This window comes from Triticum aestivum, chromosome 1D (genome assembly GCF_018294505.1).
Source record: "Triticum aestivum cultivar Chinese Spring chromosome 1D, IWGSC CS RefSeq v2.1, whole genome shotgun sequence".
NCBI lineage: Eukaryota > Viridiplantae > Streptophyta > Magnoliopsida > Poales > Poaceae > Triticum > Triticum aestivum.
In genome coordinates, this window is record NC_057796.1 from 264,269,374 (window position 1) to 264,291,049 (window position 21,676).

The window sequence follows — 21,676 nt, forward strand, 5'->3', positions numbered from 1 at the left end:
CAGCCGGTTGGAGTTGCTCTCAGCATCCCGGTTCTAAGTTGAATGTGAATTTGAGTTCCTATTCACACAATAAGTTTTCCTTTATTTTAAAGAAAAGAGCAGCTACCACTCACCAACAGCTCCTATGCCGAGTGAAGTAAAGCACAGAGCAGAGGAAAAAGGAGAGAAGTAAGAACAGTGAACGCGTCAGTCTGCTTTAGTAAGCCTTGCACGAGAATGGCAAACCTTGCGCCTGAATGGCAAGTCCTTTAACAAGCGAGAAGGGAGCTGGGGAGGAAAACGGAGCGACGGGCGGAGAGAGAGAGGAGAGAAAAGTGAGGGGCAGGTGCTCTTCCTCTTTGTGACTCGTGACTGTGGAGGGTGGAGAGGCGACCATCCCCTTCTCCTTGGATTAAAACCCCACTCCCTCGCACCTCCGGCTCCGGGACCCCGACGAACGCCGAGGAAGCCACTGTGAGCTACTCTCATTCTGCCCCCAAATCCAGGTCTCCCTCTTCCTTGGATTCTTCATGGAAGTCGCAAATCCCGTCTCTTACCGCGGATTATCGCATCCTACTCTTCTTCACTTTTTCTTCTGGACCTGAGGGTTTTTCAGACTTGCAGTTTTTTCTTTTCTTTTCACGAAACATGGATCCATGGTTTTGCGCTGCAAGTTCTTGTCTTTATTTCGTAATCAATCGAGGTCTAAAGCCTAAAGCGCGTAGATTTTTAATCGACCTGCTCGTGTATAGGGATTTCCACTTCTTGTTCTCTCCTTTATTTTTTTCGCCGGCAATAATTTTCACTTGCCGTGGTAGTTATTTTGACCAAGATTGGCTCTACCCTTGAAGAATCTGTATGCTCTTAACCCTGCATTATGGCGTGATAATATTATTTGTCTGCCGTGGTAATTAGTACAGTAGTATTTGCATGATCTGCTACCTTTCTCTGAGATGTGGTATGATTTGATCTTACTTGCAGAGGAGACAAGAGGAAGGGGCAGATCTATGGGCAACTGCAAGAGTTCATGTATGTTTGTCCGGTTAATTGTGATGTTTGGACTGTATGTTTTACAGTATAAACTAAAACTTAGATGCAATTGACAGCATTAATTCCTTGGCAAAAGTCAAGGTAAGAATATGAAATCCTAGCTCTGAATTGAACAAGTACTTGCCATCACCATCATGCTGATAAATTAGCAAGATTGCTAACTAGTTGGTCTTGATGTCTTGTTGATATATCAGAATGATGATATATAAGAAACTACAGGTATCTTCTGCCTTGTTCTACCCTTGCTTGGTTACATGAATAACATATCACAAATAATTGCATCCAAGAGTTTGATTCATATAATCAGAACATAAAGAACTTATATGTTGTTGGCCATTCTTGCGCTGGTCGATATTGTAGCCTGTTTATTGGAACTGCGACATGCACATGAATTTTTCCATTGCATGTTCTCTCTTTCTTTGTTTTGTAATTTTGAGTTATTGCACTTGTGCAAACATCAGCTCGTGCACTCCTAGGAAAGGCCCATGTTGTTCCGGATCCAGAATGGAGGATTCCGGACTTCGGAAAGACCCATGTTCCAGATTTCGAATGGAGGATTGATGACTTCTCATCACTGCTTAAGACTGGAGCTAAGAGAGCAACATCTGGCCCTTTTCACTGCTCTGGTTATAACTGGTATGTATCATAATTGCAAAAGAAACTCTGCAGAGTTTATGTACTAGATGTAAATACCATATGGTTTGTTTCTAATACACGTTATATGTCTCATAAACAAACAGTCAGATGCTAACGCTTGATACGGTGCATGAAGTGAGGAAATTGGACTTCACTCCTACTTCAGTTATGAATTCTAGACTGACTTTGGTTTCTTCCCATGATTTCATTTTCCAGGGACCTGCAAGTGAGTCTAATGCATAAAGAAGCTGGTTCTGTAACTCCATATGCTGCTCTTCGTCTTGTGCCATCCGAACTAAGCTTGGTGCCAGCTCACACAGTGCATGCGGTGTTTGAGTTGTCAATATACAACCATTCAAAAGGAATGTACTATGGATGCAAAGGTAGTCTTATGGATTTATTTTTTCAAGCACATCCATCCTATTACAGCTAGGAGTTCGTAGTCTGTGTGTCATAAGTTTGAGATATAAATACCATGGTTCCATCATTACGATCAAATATTACTTTTGCCATGAAGAAGTCGTTTTGTATTTTTCTTTGCCGTCAAGTTTGTTTGATTCGGACTACATACACATGTTCTCTTTAAATTTGATCAACATTACTTGGATGTACTTCACTATCTTGATATCTTCTCTGGCTTTCTGAACTGGGGTGATGGTTGGTTATATAGATAATATATACCTGTTTTTAGTGGGGGTTGGCTATATATTATTTGGTATATTTGCACCTTACGTACAAGTTATTTGTTCTCTAATCTTCTAACCTTTACCTAAACGCAGCTAGCTACAGCTTTGATTTCAAGAATTTCTACTCGAAGGAGCATTGCTTGATTCCTCTTAAGAAGCTACTGAAATCATCTGCTTTTCTAGTTGATGATAGTTGTGTCTTTGCTGTGGAGATATTAAAAATTGATGCCTGCTCTCCGGAAAAGAAGGCTGTTGTGGTTCAGAAGAAGCCTACCACAGTTCAGAACCTCTTTGTCCAGGAGAAGGGGTTCGTCAAAGGGACATACACTTGGAACATGAACAATTTCCTTGAACTGGACTTGGATCACTCTGTCCGTTCTCCTACATTTGAAGTTGGCGGGCATAAATGGTATGCACCTATTACCAATTAGACAGTTACATCACAAATAATTTATATAAATGGTATGCATGTGTTATCCAACATTTTAGCTTAAACGTATCCTTTAGCTTACCAGTCCTCCAGATATTCCAACTGGATATTTTAGCTTAATCTCTAAGCATGCAATACAGATATTTACAGATATGTGGTAGCGCATTCCAATTTCAATAGCATAGGGGTTTTGTAATCACAGTGTGCCAAAATTCAGGAACAAATTTGAAACAATGTAGTGCTAAAATCTATGTTGGCGTAAAATGTCATGGTCATATGTTATGTTGTTTAGGATATATTTTTCACAGAAATTTCATTCTAACGTATATATTTGGTATGGTCCTAGTATGTGTCACATACCATCAATTATTTTCTCAGATTGTTTCTGCGGAACATTGTATTATCTTGTACCCGTAGTGATGGTTTGCTTAAATTTTTTGAACAAGTGTAATGCCATGAAGTTGTGTCCAAAGTTAATCGCTGGCTACACCCAAGCTCAGCCACAACTTTCTGATTTCAATAACTAACCACATTCTGTAAATAAATTTTTCCCGGGTACCTAATTATATTTTTGTCAACAGGTACATCCGCATGTACCCGCGTGGTGACTTGTACAGCACTGATTGCCTCAGCTTGTACTTATTCCTGGATGCCTCGGATGAGCTCCATCTCGAGTCCAAGAAGGTGGCTGTAATGACTCTGTCCATCCTGAACCAAAAGAATGGGAAACACTTGACTAAAAATTCAGGTTCAACTCTCCTTAGCAAGTATCAGTGCTACTCATGTGTGTGATTCAAGCAGCTAGTTTTTGTAACCTCATGATGATTACAGTGAGTAAATTGCATAAAACCACCACTTTGAGGGCTAGGTTTGCGAAAAACACTAGGATACAGATTCTCTGCAGAAAGCACCACGTCTTGCGTAATTGTTTTGCAAAAACCACTGATCGGCGGATCGGGCTGAGTTAAGTGAGTTTATGACAGGTGGGGCCCTTTTTCGCGTACGTGGCACTCCAGGCCGTCCCGACAGCCGTTAGACGGCGTTAGACGGCGCCGTTCGGTCCTAGCAGTCAAAAGCGCGAACCGTTACTCCTTCTCCACTCTGCTCGCTCGCTCTCTTCTCGCTCTCGCTCTGTTCTTGGTCGCCGCACCCGTCGCCGCCGCGCCGCACCGCCGCCGCAGCGCCATGGTGTCGTGGAGTGATGGGTCGGATAGCAGCGAGCACACCAGGCAGTACATGAGCTCAGATTCCGACGACGGCACCATTAAGGTCAGTTCTCAGAGTTAGGGTTAGGGTTTGATATTTGGGGATTTCTGGAATGAGCTTCTTTTCAAACATTGGACCAAATCTCTGTCATTCCTTCGCACTCCAGGTTCCTGCTAGCACCGAAGACTCGGATTTCGAGGGCCCTGAGACAGATATGTATGTTTTGTGCCATGGACACGGGAAGGCAGCAGAAAGGCGTGTTGCTTTCGAAGGGATTCACACTGGCAGGAGGTTTCTTTGTTGTGCAGAGAAGGTATGGTTCCAACTTAACTAATTGGAAGTTGTTGATTCAAGAAGCAAGTGTAGTTCACCGGTTCCACCGAATGCTCCTATCTCTCGGCAAAGATCGTTTATTTCCATTTCCAGGTAAGATGAGCGGAGACGAGTTTATCAGCACCGATACCCCCACGCATCGTAGAACAGCGAAGGAAAAACGTGACAAGAAAAGTTGTTTTCTCGACTCGAGAACTTAACAGATCTGTCATTTGTTTGCCATGGACATGTAATGTGGCACTCCAGTAGGCATTGTATTATAATGTGAAGTTCAGACAGTGGATTCATTAATTGTTTACTCTGCCAGCATTGTTTAGTCTGGTTCTGGCAACATTGTTTAGTTAGGTCATTTTGTTAACTCTGTCAGGTTAGCATATTTTAAGAGAGAAGATGCATGGGTTGGCAGACCAGCATTGTTTAGTTTGGATCTGGCAATATTGTTTAGTTAGGTCATTTTTTAACTCTGCCATGTTAGCTTATTTTAGGACAGAATATTCATGGGTTAGCACACCAGCATTGTTTACTTAGTAGTTGTTTACTTTAGAGCATGATCTGAATTTTAGTATAAAGTAATCTAGCCTATCATTGTAAGCAAGTCACTGTTATGTAATTCATTTTGTTAATACTCTTTTTTCAGGAAGGTAAAAACTGTGGACTAGTAGAATGGATTGATCCATCTTGGCCCACTACCCTTGAGAATGCACTGTCCAAGTTGTGGTCTATGTATGAACAGAGTAAGATGGACAGGAATGAGGAATGTCTGATGCATTCATTTACTGTTCATGACCTGACACAAGAGAAGAAGAAACTCCAGGCCAGCTATGAGAAGTTGATTGAAGATGTCAATGCACTTATGGATGCCCAGGAGCAGAGGGCAGTGATAGAAAGGAAAGATGCTGAAACAACCAAGTTGCAGGAGCAGTATGACACTTTGAAGAACATAGCAGCTGCTCAAGGTACTGTCATTAGGAACATGAAGTTGAAGCTAGCAAGAGAGAAGAAGAATTTGCAGATCCACATTGATGAGCTCAAGAAGACAGTTGAAGAGAGCAATGTGAAGCTGGAGGGGATCAAGGCCATCATAAATGGATAAGCAGTGCAAGAGAAGAATGGGCAATATCATTTGGCATTTGCTGACCTTTTGCAGGGTGTGGTTTGGCATTTGTTGTAATGATAGTAGTTTAAATTCTATTAACTATAAGTACTCCTGAACTATGGATATGTAATCTTAAGTAAGATGTTTGCATTTGAACTAGTGTTGAATGTGGTGCTATTTGAACTAGTGCTGAATGTCAAACTATGATTATGTATGGAGTTGAACTAGTGTTGAATTTGGTGGTATTTAGAGCTGGTTAATGTTATCTTAAGTAATCTGTTTGCAATTGATGATTTTTGCTTTAGTATGTTCCTGTTCAACTGATGATTCTGAATTAAGTAGGGTCAATTAGGGTTGTTTTTGACTTTTTATCGACGCCGAGGCATCAAGTAGGCCAAGTAAGGGTTTTTGGCTTTTTGTCGACGCCGAGGCATCAAGTAGGCCAAGTTAGGGTTTTTGGCTTTTTATCGACTCCGAGGCATCAAGTAGGCCAAGTTAGGGTTTTTGGCTTTTTATCGACACCGAGGCTTCAAGTAGGGTCAATTAGGGTTGTTTTTGGCTTTTTGTCGATGTTGAGGCATCAAGTAGGCCAAGTTAGGGTTTTTGGCTTTTTGTCGATGCCGAGGCATCAAGTAGGGTCAATTAGGGTTGTTTTTGGCTTTTTGTCGATGTCGAGGCATCAAGTAGGCCAAGTTAGGGTTTTTGGCTTTTTGTCGACGCCGAGGCATCAAGAATATCACAGCATCATGACTATCACAGCATCATGACTATCACAGCATCAAGAGTATCACAGCATCAGCAGTACTACTAGAATGCCATAGTTTGACACAAATTGATCATAACAGTTGATCATCACAGGACTAATAGAATTCCAGAGTAGCATAACTGGAGTAGCATAACTGGAGTAGCAGAACAACACAACATAGTTTCACAACACAACCAAAATGCCATAGTTTGATACAACATCAACACAACCAAATCACCATCATCACCATTTTGCACCAGAGGCAGTCAAGTAATCCTTCATTTTGTTGCTGGGCTTCCTGGCTCTCTGGGAACCATCACTTGGTCTTGGAGGCATGAAAGCTAACCTTGGTCCCTTTGCAGCAGCTGATGAAGATCTGGTTGCTGGTGCCTTACCCTTGGGAGCAACTGGTGCCTTACTCTTGGGAGCAGATGATGAAGATTTACTGGCTGCTGCCTTACCCTTGGGAGCAGCTGGAGCAGCTGGCTGCCTCCTAGCTGGAGCAGCAGCAGATGTTGCCCTCCTTGCTGGAGCTGGACTAGCAGCAGATGTTGTCCTCCTTGCTGGAACTGGACTAGCAGCAGATGTTGCCCTCCTTGATGATCCACCAGCAGTGGCAGCAGCAGAGGCTGCAGTCCTTGCTGGAGCTGGACTAGCAGCAGATGTTGCCCTCCTTGATGATCCACCAGCAGTGGCAACAGCAGAGGCTGCAGTCCTTGCTGGAGCTGGTGTGCTTCTACTATCAGGTGGGTAAGAGCTGGTGCTTGGCTGCAATGAAACAAGTAGTTTAATATTAGTAAGCAACAAAGTAACAACAAATTTAGTCTTTCTCATAGCAGAGTGGTTACCTGATGTTTGTTCTTTCTCATAGCAAGTGCAGGCTTTAGAGCATCATGGCAATTGGTGTACCTATGGCCCACCTTTTTACAGTTGGAGCAGGTAATTGAGGCCATTCTTGAAGTGTCTTTGGGAGCTGGCTTCTCAAATTGGCCCTTTCTCCTCTTAGTCTGTGCTCTGCCCTTGTGTTCTTTGAAAACAGGAGCCTCAATGTCCAAACTATTTGTCCTTGGCCACATGTCAGGGCCAGGTACAGGATATATTATAGGACTGTAAGCTGCCAGGTACATAGGTTTTTTGAAGAAATCATCAACAAAGTCCTCTGGCTGAAGCTTAGCCTTGTGTATAGCAGAAACAGCATGATTGCAAGGAACTGTTGTCATATCCCACTTCTTACAACCACAAGTCCTATGTGCTAGGTTGACAGCATATGTTCTCTCCTCACTAGTAACTTGGTAAAGGTTGGGGCCAGCCATCAATGATTGGCAGTTTCTAGACCACTTCTTTGCTTCCTCCAATTTCTCTGCATATGTTGGACAAATCTCCCATCTGACAGTCTGAGTCTTGGTTCTATTTGCATTAAACTTGACCATTAATTTTGTTCTAATTCCATCAACCATGGTCCTTATTGGCTTAGCCCTGACATCTAGAACCCACTTGTTGAAAACCTCACTTAAGTTGTTAACTACTAAATCTGTTTTGCAATTTGTGTCCATGGCATGTCTGGCCCAAGTGTGCTTTGGGATTTTACTAAGCCAAGCCCATGCTGCCTCACACTCTCTCTTCAACTCATCCATTGCAACATTATAACCATGTTCAATGTATGAGTAACTTGCTTCATCCATGTATTTCTTTAATTCTGTCCCTCTAAACCCAGCATTTTGAAAGTTCTGGTAAATGTGTCTGAGGCAAAACCTTTGTGGACAATTGGGAAAGACTCTGTTTATGGCTTTAAGCAGGCCCTGTGTGAATTTAAGTAAAGCTAACTTAGTGACTACACCTAAATAATTGTGTAACTACTACAAAGAACTAAATGATTGTGTACAGAAAGTAGCTACACCTAAATGCAACTAACTATTAGAAAGAACTAAATGATAGCTAGCACAAGTGGATTTCATTACCTTCTGCCTATCAGAAATTATTGTGTAGTTGCCAAACTTCCCAGATTGGCCACCTAGTGCTACCTTCAGCTGATACAGAAACCAAGTCCAGGAATCTGTGTCCTCCTTATCAACAATTCCAAATGCAATGGGAAATATATTATTGTTCCCATCTCTTCTAGTAGCAGCAAGGATCTGTTGACCGGTAGTGAGCTTTATGAAGCATCCATCCAGACGTATAACAAATTAACACATTAGGCAAACTATTTGAAAACACACATTATTCAAACACACATTAGATACCAAGGAATTACCTATGAATGGTCTGCAGCCACTGAGAAACCCTTCTTTGCATCCATTTAGGCAATAGAATAATGTATGAAACCTAGGGTTTGTGCTTGGATGCTCCCTCAAATGTCTTGTTGTCACTATACACCTTGAACCTGGATTAGTATCTAGCACAGCCTGCAAATAATCCCTAATCCTGGTGTACTGGGCCTTCTGATCTCCTAACACAACATTCTTTGCTGCCTTCTTAGCCCTGTATGCCATGTGGGTTGATATTTCCACTCCATACTTGCTCTTTGCAGTGTTAATTATAGTAGTGATTGTTGTGCATGGGTCATTTCTGATTGCTTCCTCACAAAACTTTGCAACCCACTTAGCAGTAACTTTTGTGTTCTCTGACACAGAAGGACAAGTGTGCACCACATACTGCTTCCTTATGGTAAAAGTCTTCTCATTTGCAATCTGAGAAGCTGCTAAATAAAAAGGGCATGTCTCATCTATGCATTGTGCTATAACCCTGTCACTGCAATTTCTATGGTACTCATAGTTCCTGTTCTGTGCAATGTGCATTGTTTGAAGTGCATTCCTGAACTGGTACACATTAATGAAGCAAAGATGCTTCACAAATTGCTCAGCTGGGTGAGCTCTCTTCTCATCATACCATAACCTTTTCTTCATCTTCTTAGCTCTGCTTTTCTTGCCATTGGGCAAAACATATGCCAATGCCTCTGCACCATCATCATCTTCCACACCCAAGTCCATTGGTTTCTTGTCTTCATCAGAAGATGGTATCCAGTCCTCCTCAAACAACTCCTCTACACTTGCATGTGATCTGCTTGTTGGGCCTTTTCTGTGTTTCTTCTCCTTTTTCTTCTTCTGTCCATCTTGCTCCTGCTCCAGATTACTCTCTTCCTCCAAAGTACTCTCTTCATCCTCTTCCTCCTCTTCTTCACTTTCAGGCTCATATAGTGCATCCTCCTCCTCTGTCTCATACATTTCCTCAACATCTGTGTCCCCTTCAAAATGAAGGAGTGGATCTTCCCTCTGTCTTTTCATCTCCTCAAGCCTAGCAAGGGTATCACCATATTCTTCCAAATCATCATCATCACTGTCCTCCTCATTATCCATCACTGCAGCTTTTCTCTTCACAGAAGTGACCTTCTCTTTATTTTTCTTATTCTTTCTAAACATTTCAATTTCCTTCCTCCTTGTCTCCTCCATAACCTTTTCAATTTCCATTTGCTCCTCTGAATTGTATACATGATTTTCTTCCACTTGTACATAACCTAAAGCAAGTTGCTCCTCCAAATTGGTGCTATGCTGTGTTTGAAACTGTATGGGCATTGGCTCCACTTCTGCTGCTTCTGAACTTGCTGCTGCTACATGCACATCTGGTGCACTGAACAACACTCCTTCTTCATCTATCTGATACAGTTTGGGCTCTCCAATTTCTTCTAGAGGATTTGCTGCTCAATAACATTGGAGCTGGTGTTTATACTTGCAGCATTGGGAGAACTGGCCCTAACAACTATCACATTCAATATCTACTGATTTTGCAATGCTATGTTGTCTAGAATTTCCTCAAGCTTGTCATCATCATCTATTTCTTCCATTCCTTCTATCCCTAGCCCAGGATCCCTGACATAGTACATGTAATCTTTAAATCCATAACCTTCTGTTTCTATCAGTGCTACTAGGTTGTAAAATGTTATGTCTGACACCATCATAGATCTCTCAATGTTGTCTCTGTCATGGAAATGCATCCTCAATTCCCAAACCTCATCATCCAGACTGCAAATAATATAAAGCACTAATGAAACACTAATAAAACTAATAACCAAATGTAAACCCTAGGGCACAGGACAAACAAAGCACAACATCAGAACTAATCTAAAAATGTCAACCCTAGGCACAGGACAAACAAAGCACATAATCTGAACTAATCTAAATAATGTCCTAGGGCACATGACAACAAAATCACAACATTTGACACTTGTACTGCATTTGATAGGATAGAACAATATGAACACTAACCCTAGGGGTACCCTCGCAACACAATTGAATGGAGTACCCTGGCAACGCAATTGAATGGAGAACGGGAAGGGAAGAGCAAAGAAAAGTGGATCTCACTATACGCCGCCGAAGGATGACGCGATGTGCTGGCTTCCCGTCGAATTGGCCTTCACCGCCGCGGCGAATGCTCTGGCCGCCCTGTATTCCATCGAATATTGCGGGTCCTCCTCCTCCTCTTCCTCTGACGGCTTGCTAGGGTTCGAACTCGCGCACAGCTCGCCTAGATCCACTGCGGGTCCTCCTCCACTACGTACGATGCGTGCGGCGCTGCCGGGCGGAGAGCCGCCACCAGCATCTCCACCTTTCGCCGGACTGCGCATCTCTGTGTTTCTATGGAATGGCGACGGCACCAATGGGGGAGGGCGACGGCAGCGGGAGCGAGGAGGAGGGGGAAGAAGAATGGGGGAGGGCGACGGCGGCGGGAGCGAGGAGGGGGAAAAGAGACGGATGCGGGAGTGGATGACTAAAGACGAGCCCTAACGGCGCCGTCTAACGCCGACTGCCGGCTGTCGGGACGGCCTGGAGTGCCATGTAGGCGAAAAACGGGCCCAACCTGTCATAAACTCACTTAACACGGCCCGATCCGCCGATCAGTGGTTTTTGCAAAACAATTACGATAGACGTGGTGCTTTCTGCAACAATTCTGTAACCTAATGTTTTCCGCAAACCTAGCCCTCAAAGTGGTGGTTTTATGCAATTTACTCTGATTACAGTTGATCTTACTTTTGTGGTGATCACAGGTCTCTTCGTATGTGATGGCGGATGGGGTTGGCCTAACTTTCTTGGACTCAAGAAACTCAAGAAAGGCTATGTTGTAGGGTCGAGCTGCATTGTGAAGGCAGATCTCACTATCGTTGGTTTATACAATGATGGCTAGATCTTTACCTCATGCCTATGGAGAGATAAAGCCCTTTCATCCTCCTAGCAAGACTTATATATGAGATGATGTTGTGGTAGCAGCACTAAAAACTTTTTTTTTAGAAAAGGAGCAGCACTAAAAACTTGGGGTGATTAGTAGTAATGAGCTGGATTTGAGAAGTGAGATGACTTCACGCATATATTTCTAGGTATTATATATCAAGCAGAAATATGATATTGGAAGTACTTGTGTTTGCATGGATGATGCAACTATGTCGGTCAGCTTGTCTCGCTACATGGATGTTTGATTCAGCTAAACCATGTTATCTCTCGCTTGGTTTTTGTGCACCATGGATGTTCCAGTTGATGAATGGTTCCATGTAAAGCGCTTTGCTTCTATTTATTTTGGGAAGGAAAACGGCTCTTTCCATTGTCCACCGTCCATTTATTTTGATCCCATGGGCCAGATTTTAGAACTCCCGGTCCCGGAACTAAACTAATATTTATTACTTCTATAAAGAATGTTGGAGTATCAGGTCTTCGGGGAGCCTTTGCGTGTGAAAATGTCCTCCGCGTTGTTCGTTGCATGTTGGCCACCCGCGGTTGGCTCCCTGGGGCGCTCTGGGCCGTCCGATCTAGGCAGGCGCCTCACACCCGGACGACTTGCCTATGGGTCCATGCCGGGGGGGCTGCGGGCACGGTTGGGTCCATCGTGATGTGGTGTTTTCGATCACACCAGTTTGTGCCCTCTTGTTGGTTGCCTTGCGCGTGACGGGCCGACCCTGTTGGTGTAGTTCGCTTGTGCCAGGCAAGCCGCGCACACCCCCGGATCGGGGTGGCGCGTGTTAGGAAACCGGAGAGGGCCATCCGGCCAGCCGTCGCGATGGCGGGCCAGCCGGCCAAGGTTCATTTATTTGAGGCAAATTTCTTTAGTGACATCCGTGCTATGGGGCGTTTGCTGGGGATTGGTTTCTAGCGAACGTTCGCCAGATTATCTTTACCGCTTTCTTTTAGTATCTAGGTTTTTCTTAGTATTTTATTATTTTTCTCATAGTTTGGACCGATCTCCTCACGTCAGAATGTCAAATGTAATCCTTTCGAAAAAAATATAGTGCACGCGCGAAAACCGTCTCAAGATTGGCCAGTAAACCCTCCTGCTTACTGCTCCATCGCATTTGATATACTCCTTCTGTGTAAAAAGAATGTTCATCACTTTTGCATTTCACAACCAATGCATTGCATTTGATATAACCATTCCCTTTCTATAGTAACACAAGTTTATGGGCTCCTCGCAGCTGTTCTTTGCACTGCAACCGCCTCCGCATTATTTAACAGATCTACCCTCGATCTACCCGCGCGCTAACTCGAGGTTTATAAACCAAGCGAACTTTTCGCGTCCCTGAAGCGCAAAGGATGCCGAGCTCGCCGGCGCAAATGGCACTTGGCCGCGCGAGATCGCCGACGCTGGTGCTCGCCGCCGCGGTCCTTGGCGCGCTCTGCGTCGTCGCACTCTCGGAGGACGGTGCGTGTGTTCACCTGCATGGTTTTTCTGGGGGTTTTGCACGTCAGCTACGTGCGTTGTCTCTTTTATCATGATCACTGGACGCTGTGATGACCAATGGTGCCATACGTGTGCAGAGCAACTGGAGAACCTGCGGTTCGTGCAGCACGCGCAGGACGCGCCGCTGGTGTCGCACTACAACTACATCGTGGTCGGCGGCGGCACGTCCGGGTGCCCGCTGGCGGCGACGCTGTCGGAGCACTCGCGGGTGCTGCTGCTGGAGCGCGGGGGCCTCCCCTACCGCAACATGTCCAACCAGGAGCACTTCACGGATGCGCTGGCCGACACGTCGCTGGCGTCCCCGGCCCAGCGGTTCGTCTCCACGGACGGCGTGGTGAACGCGCGGGCGCGGGTGCTGGGCGGCGGGAGCTGCCTCAACGCCGGGTTCTACACGCGGGCCAGCAACGAGTACGTGCGCACGGCCGGGTGGGACGCCGGCCTCGTCAACTCGTCGTACCGGTGGGTGGAGCGCGCGCTGGTGTTCCGCCCCGACGTGCCGCCGTGGCAGGCCGCGCTCCGGGACGCGCTGCTCGAGGCCGGCGTCACCCCCGACAACGGCTTCACCTTCGACCACGTCACGGGGACCAAGATCGGCGGCACCATCTTCGACAACAGCGGGCAGCGCCACACCGCGGCCGACTTCCTCCGGCACGCCCGGCCCCGGGGGCTCACCGTCGTGCTCTACGCCACGGTGTCGCGGATCCTGTTCAGAAGCCAGGAGGGGGTGCCGTACCCGGTGGCGTACGGGGTGGTGTTCGCGGACCCGCTGGGGGTGCAGCACCGGGTGTACCTCCGGGACGGCGGGAAGAACGAGGTGATACTGTCGGCGGGGACGCTGGGGAGCCCGCAGCTGCTGATGCTGAGCGGCGTGGGCCCGCAGGCGCACCTGGAGGCGCACGGCATCCAGGTGCTGGTGGACCAGCCCATGGTCGGGCAGGGCGTGGCCGACAACCCCATGAACTCGGTCTTCATCCCGTCGCCGGTGCCGGTGGGGCTCTCCCTGGTGCAGGTCGTCGGGATCACCAAGTCCGGCAGCTTCATCGAGGGCGTGAGCGGCTCCGAGTTCGGCATCCCGGTCTCCGACGGCGCCCGCCGCCTGGCCAGCTTCGGCCTCTTCTCCCCCCAGACCGGGCAGCTCGGCACGCTGCCGCCGGGGCAGAGGACGCCGGAGGCGCTGCAGCGCGCGGCGGAGGCGATGAGGCGGCTGGACAGGCGGGCGTTCCGGGGCGGCTTCATCCTGGAGAAGATCCTGGGGCCGGTGTCGACGGGGCACATCGAGCTGCGCAGCACCGACCCGCGCGCCAACCCGGCCGTGACCTTCAACTACTTCCAGGAGGCGGAGGACCTGGAGCGGTGCGTCCGGGGGATCCAGACGATCGAGCGGGTGATCCAGTCGCGCGCCTTCTCCAACTTCACCTACGCCAACACCACCGTCGAGTCCATCTTCACCGACTCGGCCAACTTCCCCGTCAACCTGCTGCCGCGGCACGTCAACGACTCCCGCTCGCCGGAGCAGTACTGCAGGGAGACCGTCATGACCATCTGGCACTACCACGGCGGGTGCCACGTCGGCGCCGTCGTCGACGACAACTACCGGGTGTTCGGGGTGAGGGGGCTCAGGGTCATCGACAGCTCCACCTTCAGGTACTCCCCCGGCACCAACCCACAGGCCACCGTCATGATGCTCGGCAGGTAAACGCAAGTCTGAGATGACCCCCGCAATTATACTGATCTGAATGAATGAATCAACTCTACTAACACAACTATGATAACTCTGTACAGGTATATGGGCATAAAGATTCAGGCCGAGAGATGGAGGAAATGATATTTCACGGAGCCAAATTTGCATGTAATTCGTGGCATAATATTGTATTTGGGGGACCTGGTTTAGAACAGATTAATTTGGTTTTTCCACTTATTCTCTAGGCATAGTCTTTTAGTGCCTGTTTGTTGATTACTATGAAACCCAGACATCCCTTTAACATGCATTTCTCTGCATTGCAAAATAAGAAAGAAAACTTATGTTGCAAAGGCATGATGGTGGTTCAAGCAACAATACTTCGGTAAAAAAATGGAAACCGGTTGCAACATCCACCCACCAATTTCCATTGATGACAAGAGTAGCAAACCAAGGCCCAACATTGCTTCAAAAAACTGTGCAGGATGCATTTACAGTTTTGCACTAGAAACTTAGTTTCATCAAATTACATATAACATACTACTATTTCTCTTGGTGGTTGTCACTTGCTACAAACGCCAGGTTCCCTTCAGAGGGATCCAGCATGTAATCATCTTACCTATACAGGGACCGAATACATGTAAAAGGAACATGATTAGTTAAGACGGGAACAACCAAAAGGCAGAAATGACTTGAATTTTTTTTCCTTGTTTCCAACTTGCCCTACTTGCCTGCTACCTACATATTGGCTTGCGAAATTCTCTCCCTACCTATGTTATCAGGAACCAGAAAGTGCTACTTCGGCATCTCTGTTGTCCAGAATACCCAAGAAGCCAACAATTGCATTCTTGCATAAGCAGAATTCATATTGTGAGGTTTTCCTGGATGGCCGTGAAGGAGCCACAAATGTTTCCGCCCATGTCTGGGAATGTCGCACATCCTGGCAAGGGTTTCACCTTGCCTTTACGGTCAACACTTACAGGGTACTTGAGGAGGTGGCCTCTCATCTCAGTCACCTCATTGGCAAAGAACTGATCCCAGTTATGTTGCCCGAGTTGACGAACCCGCCTCATGCACTCTAGGCTCTCTGGATGGTTAAAGTCTTCCTCGATAATTCCAATATGCTCAGCCCAGAGGGACATTCTGTAGCCATAAATCTACATAAAAGATCACCAAACTTGATTTAGAGTATAATCCAGAAATACCAGCTGCGTCATAACTAGATTATTACCCTATAAGAGATGAGATGATATACCCCGACAACCTTTTTCACTTGCTGTTTTAGAATGCACATATTAGTATTTATATTCACATAAGAACTGTACTTGTATAATTGCCACCAACAGTATTTATGTGCCATTACGTGTCTATAGTTTAGTGTATATATAATAAAAAAGGGTAAATGTTAAATAGGTGTAGTTGGAGGCAGTCTCTCTGAAAACGTAAAAAATAAGTTAAAACAATTGTAATGAAGCAGCGGTTCTAAGCAACGCATAACATCAGGAAGACAAGTACAAAATCTGCAGGCACAATCTCAAAATGCAAGCTCATGAGAACACCTGTCTTCTGCAGGTACCAAAAAATGTGATTCAGCAGCTTGAACTTGAAACATGAGGCATTACCTGTCCACGGGGAGCAGAAATTTTATTTGCCCATGTATACTGTGGTTGATATGCTCCCATTGCAATCTCAGTATCTCTGATCCCTTCCATCGACCTCTGGTTGATATTAGCTGATCCAATGATCACATATTCATCATCTACAATCATACCTTTTGAATGTACATAAACCATGAATCTCCTATTTTTCCTAGCTTGATCCTGAATAGCAAGTAAAAATAAGTTTCATGTCACAACAACTAGTACATCAAATAACTAGTGAAAATTCAAATACTGCGAGAAGTTCAAACTATCCCCACAAAAAATGTAAAATTTTGGCAGAGCATCAACATAACTTGCGAAATCACTTCAATTGTTCATCCAAAGGCCTGTCTTAAGCAAAAGTGCTCAAGTAGTCCCTGGCAGAAAAACTCAGTTGTATGCACTGGCCATTTGGTCTACATGTATGACCAAAAGAACAAGACCTTCTATCAAGTTACTTTTAAGAACTAGGGATATGGCCGTTCACAGTAAGATTCATCTGCAAAGAGCCAGTGGCAGAAAGAAACTGACACTTTGATGCTGTGGTGCATCATGCATCATAAAGGCTACCAGAATCATGTCAATATTTTACCAAGAATAACAGAAACTCGGTTCATGCTAAGGTCACATAAGCTCAACGTGTCATGACTACTCTCTTTACTATCATGATTGAAACTAAACCAGTTCAACCTTACTGGAACAAACCAAAACTGCAGGTTAGAGCCAGCATAGCGTGTTGAAACTTGAAAGAAAAACAAGAGAGAAATTCACACCTGAGGATTATTTGCAGTACTTGGAGTACTAGGGCTGTCCCCAATTTCACGATTGCCAAGACAAAAGAAGTTCAAATAATCCTGAGGCTCATATTTATCATCCAGACCTACTTCTTTCAAGGCCCTATATATTGTCTCATACATCATTTGCATTGTTTTGTTCTACAATATAAGAGAAAGACAAAACAAGTGATTACACAATATAAACAGACTGGGTATGCTCCACCACAACAAATTAGGAAGAAACAGGGTGCTTAATCGAACCTGCCAGTAAAGAATTCTTTGTGTAGGAGCACCAGTTGGATTACCCTCGGGCCACATAGGAACTACTATGTATGCAGAAAACCTCTCTTTTGCCTTAATCTTGTTTGCAATTTTGAGAGCAATTTCAATTGGTACCAAATTGTTAGCCCCTGAAAGACAACAATTTTACCATCATGAGTTGGGATCAATCAAAGAATTTGGTATATTCTGCATTTTCATTAGATGGACACAGAATCAAGGAGTTGTATCAGAAATGGATACAACTGGACTGTGCACTAATATTCTTCTAAGGATGGGTGTCTGTTCATTAGTCAGATCATACAAAAGAAGAAACAGAGAACTCTAGAACATGATTACCAATATCTTTGTTTGAATCCCAATTAAATGAAGAACCGATGAAGTATTGGTTCTCAATGTAAATAAAGTGTTGGGCTGCCCTGATGGCATTCACATAAGCTGTATGTATGCTCATATCAATTAGTACATTCTTCCCACAGACAAGATTCTGTTAGCAAAAATAAAAGTGTTAGTCAGCAGCACAAACTGTAGAATATAATGTCATGTTGTGTTTCGGTTTATCAGTTACCTTCATGGTTGCTACTCGTGGGTCCTTTGGAAATCCCTTGGCAGAGTTTGAGTCAATAGAGCGAAACACCTATTTTTTAAAGTAAAAGGAGACTAAGAGAGTTGAACGCCTGAGTCAAAACAAGAAGGAGAACACTTTGAATCTCCCATTACAGAAAACTGTAAATACCTGAACATGCCATGTCTCTGGGTCATTGTCGCTAAAATAAATTGCATCATCAATGTTTACAATATCATGTATTCTTTCAATCTTGAGAAGTGCATCATCGTTTGATTTCCCCAACTTTTTAATCCCATGGCGTTTGGATGCCTTCAACCAACGCTCCTCAAAGTTCTTCAGAACATCATAAGCTGCTGGACCATCGATCCTGGAATGCAAGTCATGCCATGGTTCCCTTGGGCCACGGGCATCAACTGTCTGCAAGCAGATGACAAGGACAAATACTTTCAGAGCAGTGACAAAAATAAACTGAGAATATGGTGACATGCAATTATTATTCCTAGTACAAGATGATCTCCTTCTGATGACTAAGAACCAAACATCACAAAAGGTTCCTACTCTTCTCAAAATTAAGACTATGGTAACTGTTACTCAGTACATGAGAAACTGAACCAACACACAAGTATGTCTTTCTAAACAATCTGCTTCAAGACACAAGTATATGATAAGGAATCAGAAACTTACAGCAAAGTTTGGATTGTAATAATCCTCCTTGTGTGAAGTTTGAAGAGTCTGAAACAGAGGATGCCCAGGTGTATCATAGCGCCCACCGCACAAATCAAGACCTCCGACAAAAGCAATTATTTTTCTCCTATAATTGCCGGCATCAGCATCCACAATAACTGTTTTCTGATGATGAGTAAAAATGGTTCCTGTTTCCTGGTTTTCAAGACCTTCATATGTTAAACAAATGGCACTAATGATTGGTACAATACAATACTTGATATACCATAGAACTGCATTTTGTGATTAGATATATTATATTTATTTTACTGGCCAAACAGTGAACCTACTCGGAAGTATATAACACAACAGCATGATATATCATATAACATCCAAGGATACATAAGTCATGGCTGGTAGATAAATGAAACCATTCACATTCACTACGTGCAGTGAACATATAGTTTCAGTGAAACAAATTATCTATTATAATGGATAAATTGTGGGCCATCACGGCAGGGATAACCTGCTGTTTCACCCAGCTGTGACGCTTCCCAGCAGATCTTGGGCAAAGCAATACTTGAACTGAAGAGTGCTTGAAAAACCGACGTGTTTCCTCATCTCGTGTGCCCATGAAACCATCCTACAAGTACATCAATTCCCAAAATCAGGAATGGGGCCAGACATGGAATATGCATCTAACGAAAATAACATCGAAAATACAGGCAGTAGTTTCAGGAATATCCTCTCGATATTGTTTAATATGACAGCTAGATATTTTAGTAACTCCTTTACTTGATAACATTAGATATGATGGTATGTTTACAGCAACAAACATGTATGGGCTATGCCATCCTTTAATAAGGTGAGCATCTAAACATTTGAAAAGACATAACAATGTTGTTCTATAAATTATCAGTTTGAATGCAAGATATGTTGTTCATGTACTGTCCCTCAAAAAAAAGTTCCTCATGTAGTGTAAAGACCTCGAGACAGCAGTTTGGACTCTATGAATAATTCATACCATCTTAAAGCCGAGAATACTCCTTGATGTTGGATCATCCCATACAAGAAGCAATACCCTAACGCCTTCCTGCGACTTCATCTTCAACAGGTCCCCAAGTGATGGTGCCTTCTCAGCTCCATCCCGTATGAGGTCGATCGTGTGGAACACTGACCAACCCACAATGTAAATCAACCGCCGTGCCTGGCTTATGGCATTGTACATGTCACGCCAGCATTGCCCATGTTGGTAGCGCAATCCATGATCAAGCCAGATATCTGGGAGAGAACCATCGGGCACATGTGCATCCTGATAGAGGGTCACCCTCATGCCACGGCGTAGCGGGAAGTAAGTATTGGGCACTCCAAGGCAGTCCGGACCAGCAATGACACCATGGTGGTACATTGTAAGGCGAGCCACTGGGATGTACTGAATAGAGAGCTGTAATACAGCACCAGGAGCGCACGGCTTGCCATTGGGCTCTAGCACAGGGTAGATGCCCTCAATCCTGTCCCCAGAAAGGAGATTCTCGGCAGGGATGGCCACAGTTCCCATGAGCTGAGCTCCGAAGACATCGCTGTCCTTGACGACGAACTCAACCTCAGCAGCCTCATGGCCAACAGGCACATGGAAGTTCTGCGCCCAAACAGGGTTCTCGCTATTGGAAACGACGTAGGTGCGAGCGACGGTGGCATAGGAGACCTGGATGGTGACGTAGGGGTCGCTTGTCATTTTAGAGTTGGACTTGCCGCCTACGGAGAGGAGCTCGCTGACCCTCTTGGAGAACATGTCCTTGTTGGGGAGGTTCTTGGCCTCGTGCACCCAAATGTCGAGGCTGCCATGGAGCAGCACCACTTTCAGCGACGCCCTCATGCTGCCATGCTGTGACCCTCCGGCCACGGTACCGTACGGCACCATCTGCATCCCTCCACCGTTTGAGAAGGAGGCAGAATGCGGTAGTACGGAGGGCGACGACATGGGCGCCGGCGTGTAGTCATGGCGGCCGGAGAGGTGCATGTTGGCGAACCCATCGACGATGGGATAGTGCAGTGCGGAGGCCGCGGGTGATTCGGGGGCCGAGGGATGGGGCTGATGGTGGAAGCTGGAGCTAGGGGAGATCGCCGGACTCGGGTAGTAGGCCGCGGGGGATTCAGGGGCCGAGGGATGGGGCTGGTATGGGGCTGGTGGTGGAAGCTGGAGCTATGAGAGATCGCCGGACTCGGGTAGGAGGCCGCGGTGGGGTCGGGGCCGAGGGATGGGGCTGGTGGTGGAAGCTGGAGCTATGGGAGATCTCTGGACTCGGGTAGGAGGGGTGCGCCGGGCTCGGGTAGGAGGGGTACGCCGGGTAGGGGTCGTAACCGTACGGCGAGGGAGACGGCGGTGGGTACCCGTGCTGCTGCGAGTGCGGCGGGTACGCATGCTGCGGATGCGGAGGGTACGCCTGCTGCTGGTGCGGCGCCGGCGGCGGGTAGGGCTGGAGAGGGCCGGAGTGGTGCGCGAACTGCTGCTGCGGCGCGGGGGAGTAGGCCGGGAAGGAGGTCGAGGGAGCGAGGTAGGGGGACGCCGGCGCGGCGGACAGCGGCGGGTACTGCTGGTGCTGGTAGGGGTACGGGTAGGGCTCCGGCTGCGGATGCGGCGGGTACTGGTGGTACTGGTGCGGCGGCTGCCCCTGCCCCCCGTGGTTGCTTCCCTCCATTGCCGATCTCGCTGCGGGTGTGTATCCCTAGATTGTTTTCCCCCGAATTGTTCGATCCGGCCCTCGCCGCCGCTCAGTCGTCGGTTTGACGAAGATGAGTGGGCGCGGCGAGGGGCGGCGGCCGCGGGGTGGCGTGCGTGAAAATGGTGGAGTCCGGGCCGGGCGACCACGGGGAAATGAGATCGAAATCGGGGACGGTCGTTGGGGTTGGCCGGGCCCGGGACGGCGGCCAAGGCCAACTGGGTTCCCCACGCCCGGCCGGATGTGGACGCTGACCAGTTCCCTCGCTCGATTCTGAACCGGCCCTCGGTTCCAACGTTCGGGTTCTGTCCGTGCGGTGCGATGCTGCGTACACGGACGGCCCACATGTCATCCTCCGCTGGACGCAACTCCGGAAGATAACGTGACGGGATGCGATTACGCCTTGTTTTGACTTCGATTTGATTAGTTTTGGCTTTCTGACAAATTTTATTAAATTAGTTAGTGCTGATGAAC

At 46.3% G+C, this 21,676-nt stretch overlaps 3 protein-coding genes across 8 annotated transcripts; 2 read left to right on the forward strand and 1 right to left on the reverse strand.

The window, feature by feature from the left end:
* Nucleotides 1–218: 218 nt before the first annotated feature.
* LOC123181386 (uncharacterized) lies at nucleotides 219–5,586 on the forward strand. Of its 5 annotated transcripts, none has more exons than XR_006491714.1 (9): nucleotides 219–485; nucleotides 961–1,008; nucleotides 1,491–1,665; nucleotides 1,882–2,048; nucleotides 2,445–2,760; nucleotides 3,363–3,529; nucleotides 3,765–4,050; nucleotides 4,154–4,300; nucleotides 4,958–5,586. XR_006491714.1 is itself a non-coding variant. In XM_044593644.1 (7 exons), exons 2-7 carry the CDS (start codon nucleotides 987–989, stop codon nucleotides 4,963–4,965), a joined length of 855 nt encoding a protein of 284 aa, XP_044449579.1. In that variant the 5' UTR covers nucleotides 221–453; nucleotides 961–986; the 3' UTR covers nucleotides 4,966–5,581. The 5 variants fall into 5 exon arrangements, 3 of the variants coding, with proteins under 3 accessions (XP_044449579.1, XP_044449578.1, XP_044449580.1); XR_006491713.1 differs by having other exon boundaries at nucleotides 220–453; XM_044593644.1 differs by lacking the exons at nucleotides 3,765–4,050; nucleotides 4,154–4,300 and having other exon boundaries at nucleotides 221–453; nucleotides 4,958–5,581.
* Nucleotides 5,587–12,636: 7,050 nt separating this feature from the next.
* LOC123181387 (protein HOTHEAD) lies at nucleotides 12,637–14,913 on the forward strand. 2 transcript variants are annotated; one of them, XM_044593647.1, is made up of 4 exons: nucleotides 12,637–12,839; nucleotides 12,956–13,299; nucleotides 13,414–14,570; nucleotides 14,661–14,913. In XM_044593647.1, the coding sequence occupies exons 1-4, from the start codon at nucleotides 12,731–12,733 to the stop codon at nucleotides 14,701–14,703; spliced, it is 1,653 nt and encodes a 550-aa protein (XP_044449582.1). In that variant the 5' UTR covers nucleotides 12,637–12,730; the 3' UTR covers nucleotides 14,704–14,913. The 2 variants fall into 2 exon arrangements, with proteins under 2 accessions (XP_044449582.1, XP_044449581.1); XM_044593646.1 differs by having other exon boundaries at nucleotides 12,956–14,570.
* Nucleotides 14,914–15,068: 155 nt separating this feature from the next.
* LOC123181388 (phospholipase D gamma 1) lies at nucleotides 15,069–21,451 on the reverse strand. Its single transcript, XM_044593648.1, has 11 exons — nucleotides 20,777–21,451; nucleotides 19,507–20,616; nucleotides 19,009–19,125; nucleotides 18,504–18,698; nucleotides 17,988–18,236; nucleotides 17,820–17,888; nucleotides 17,591–17,738; nucleotides 17,234–17,382; nucleotides 16,970–17,131; nucleotides 16,179–16,376; nucleotides 15,069–15,713 (listed from the first exon to the last, which is right to left on the reverse strand). The coding sequence occupies exons 1-11, from the start codon at nucleotides 21,179–21,181 to the stop codon at nucleotides 15,420–15,422; spliced, it is 3,096 nt and encodes a 1,031-aa protein (XP_044449583.1). The 5' UTR covers nucleotides 21,182–21,451; the 3' UTR covers nucleotides 15,069–15,419.
* Nucleotides 21,452–21,676: the final 225 nt, after the last annotated feature.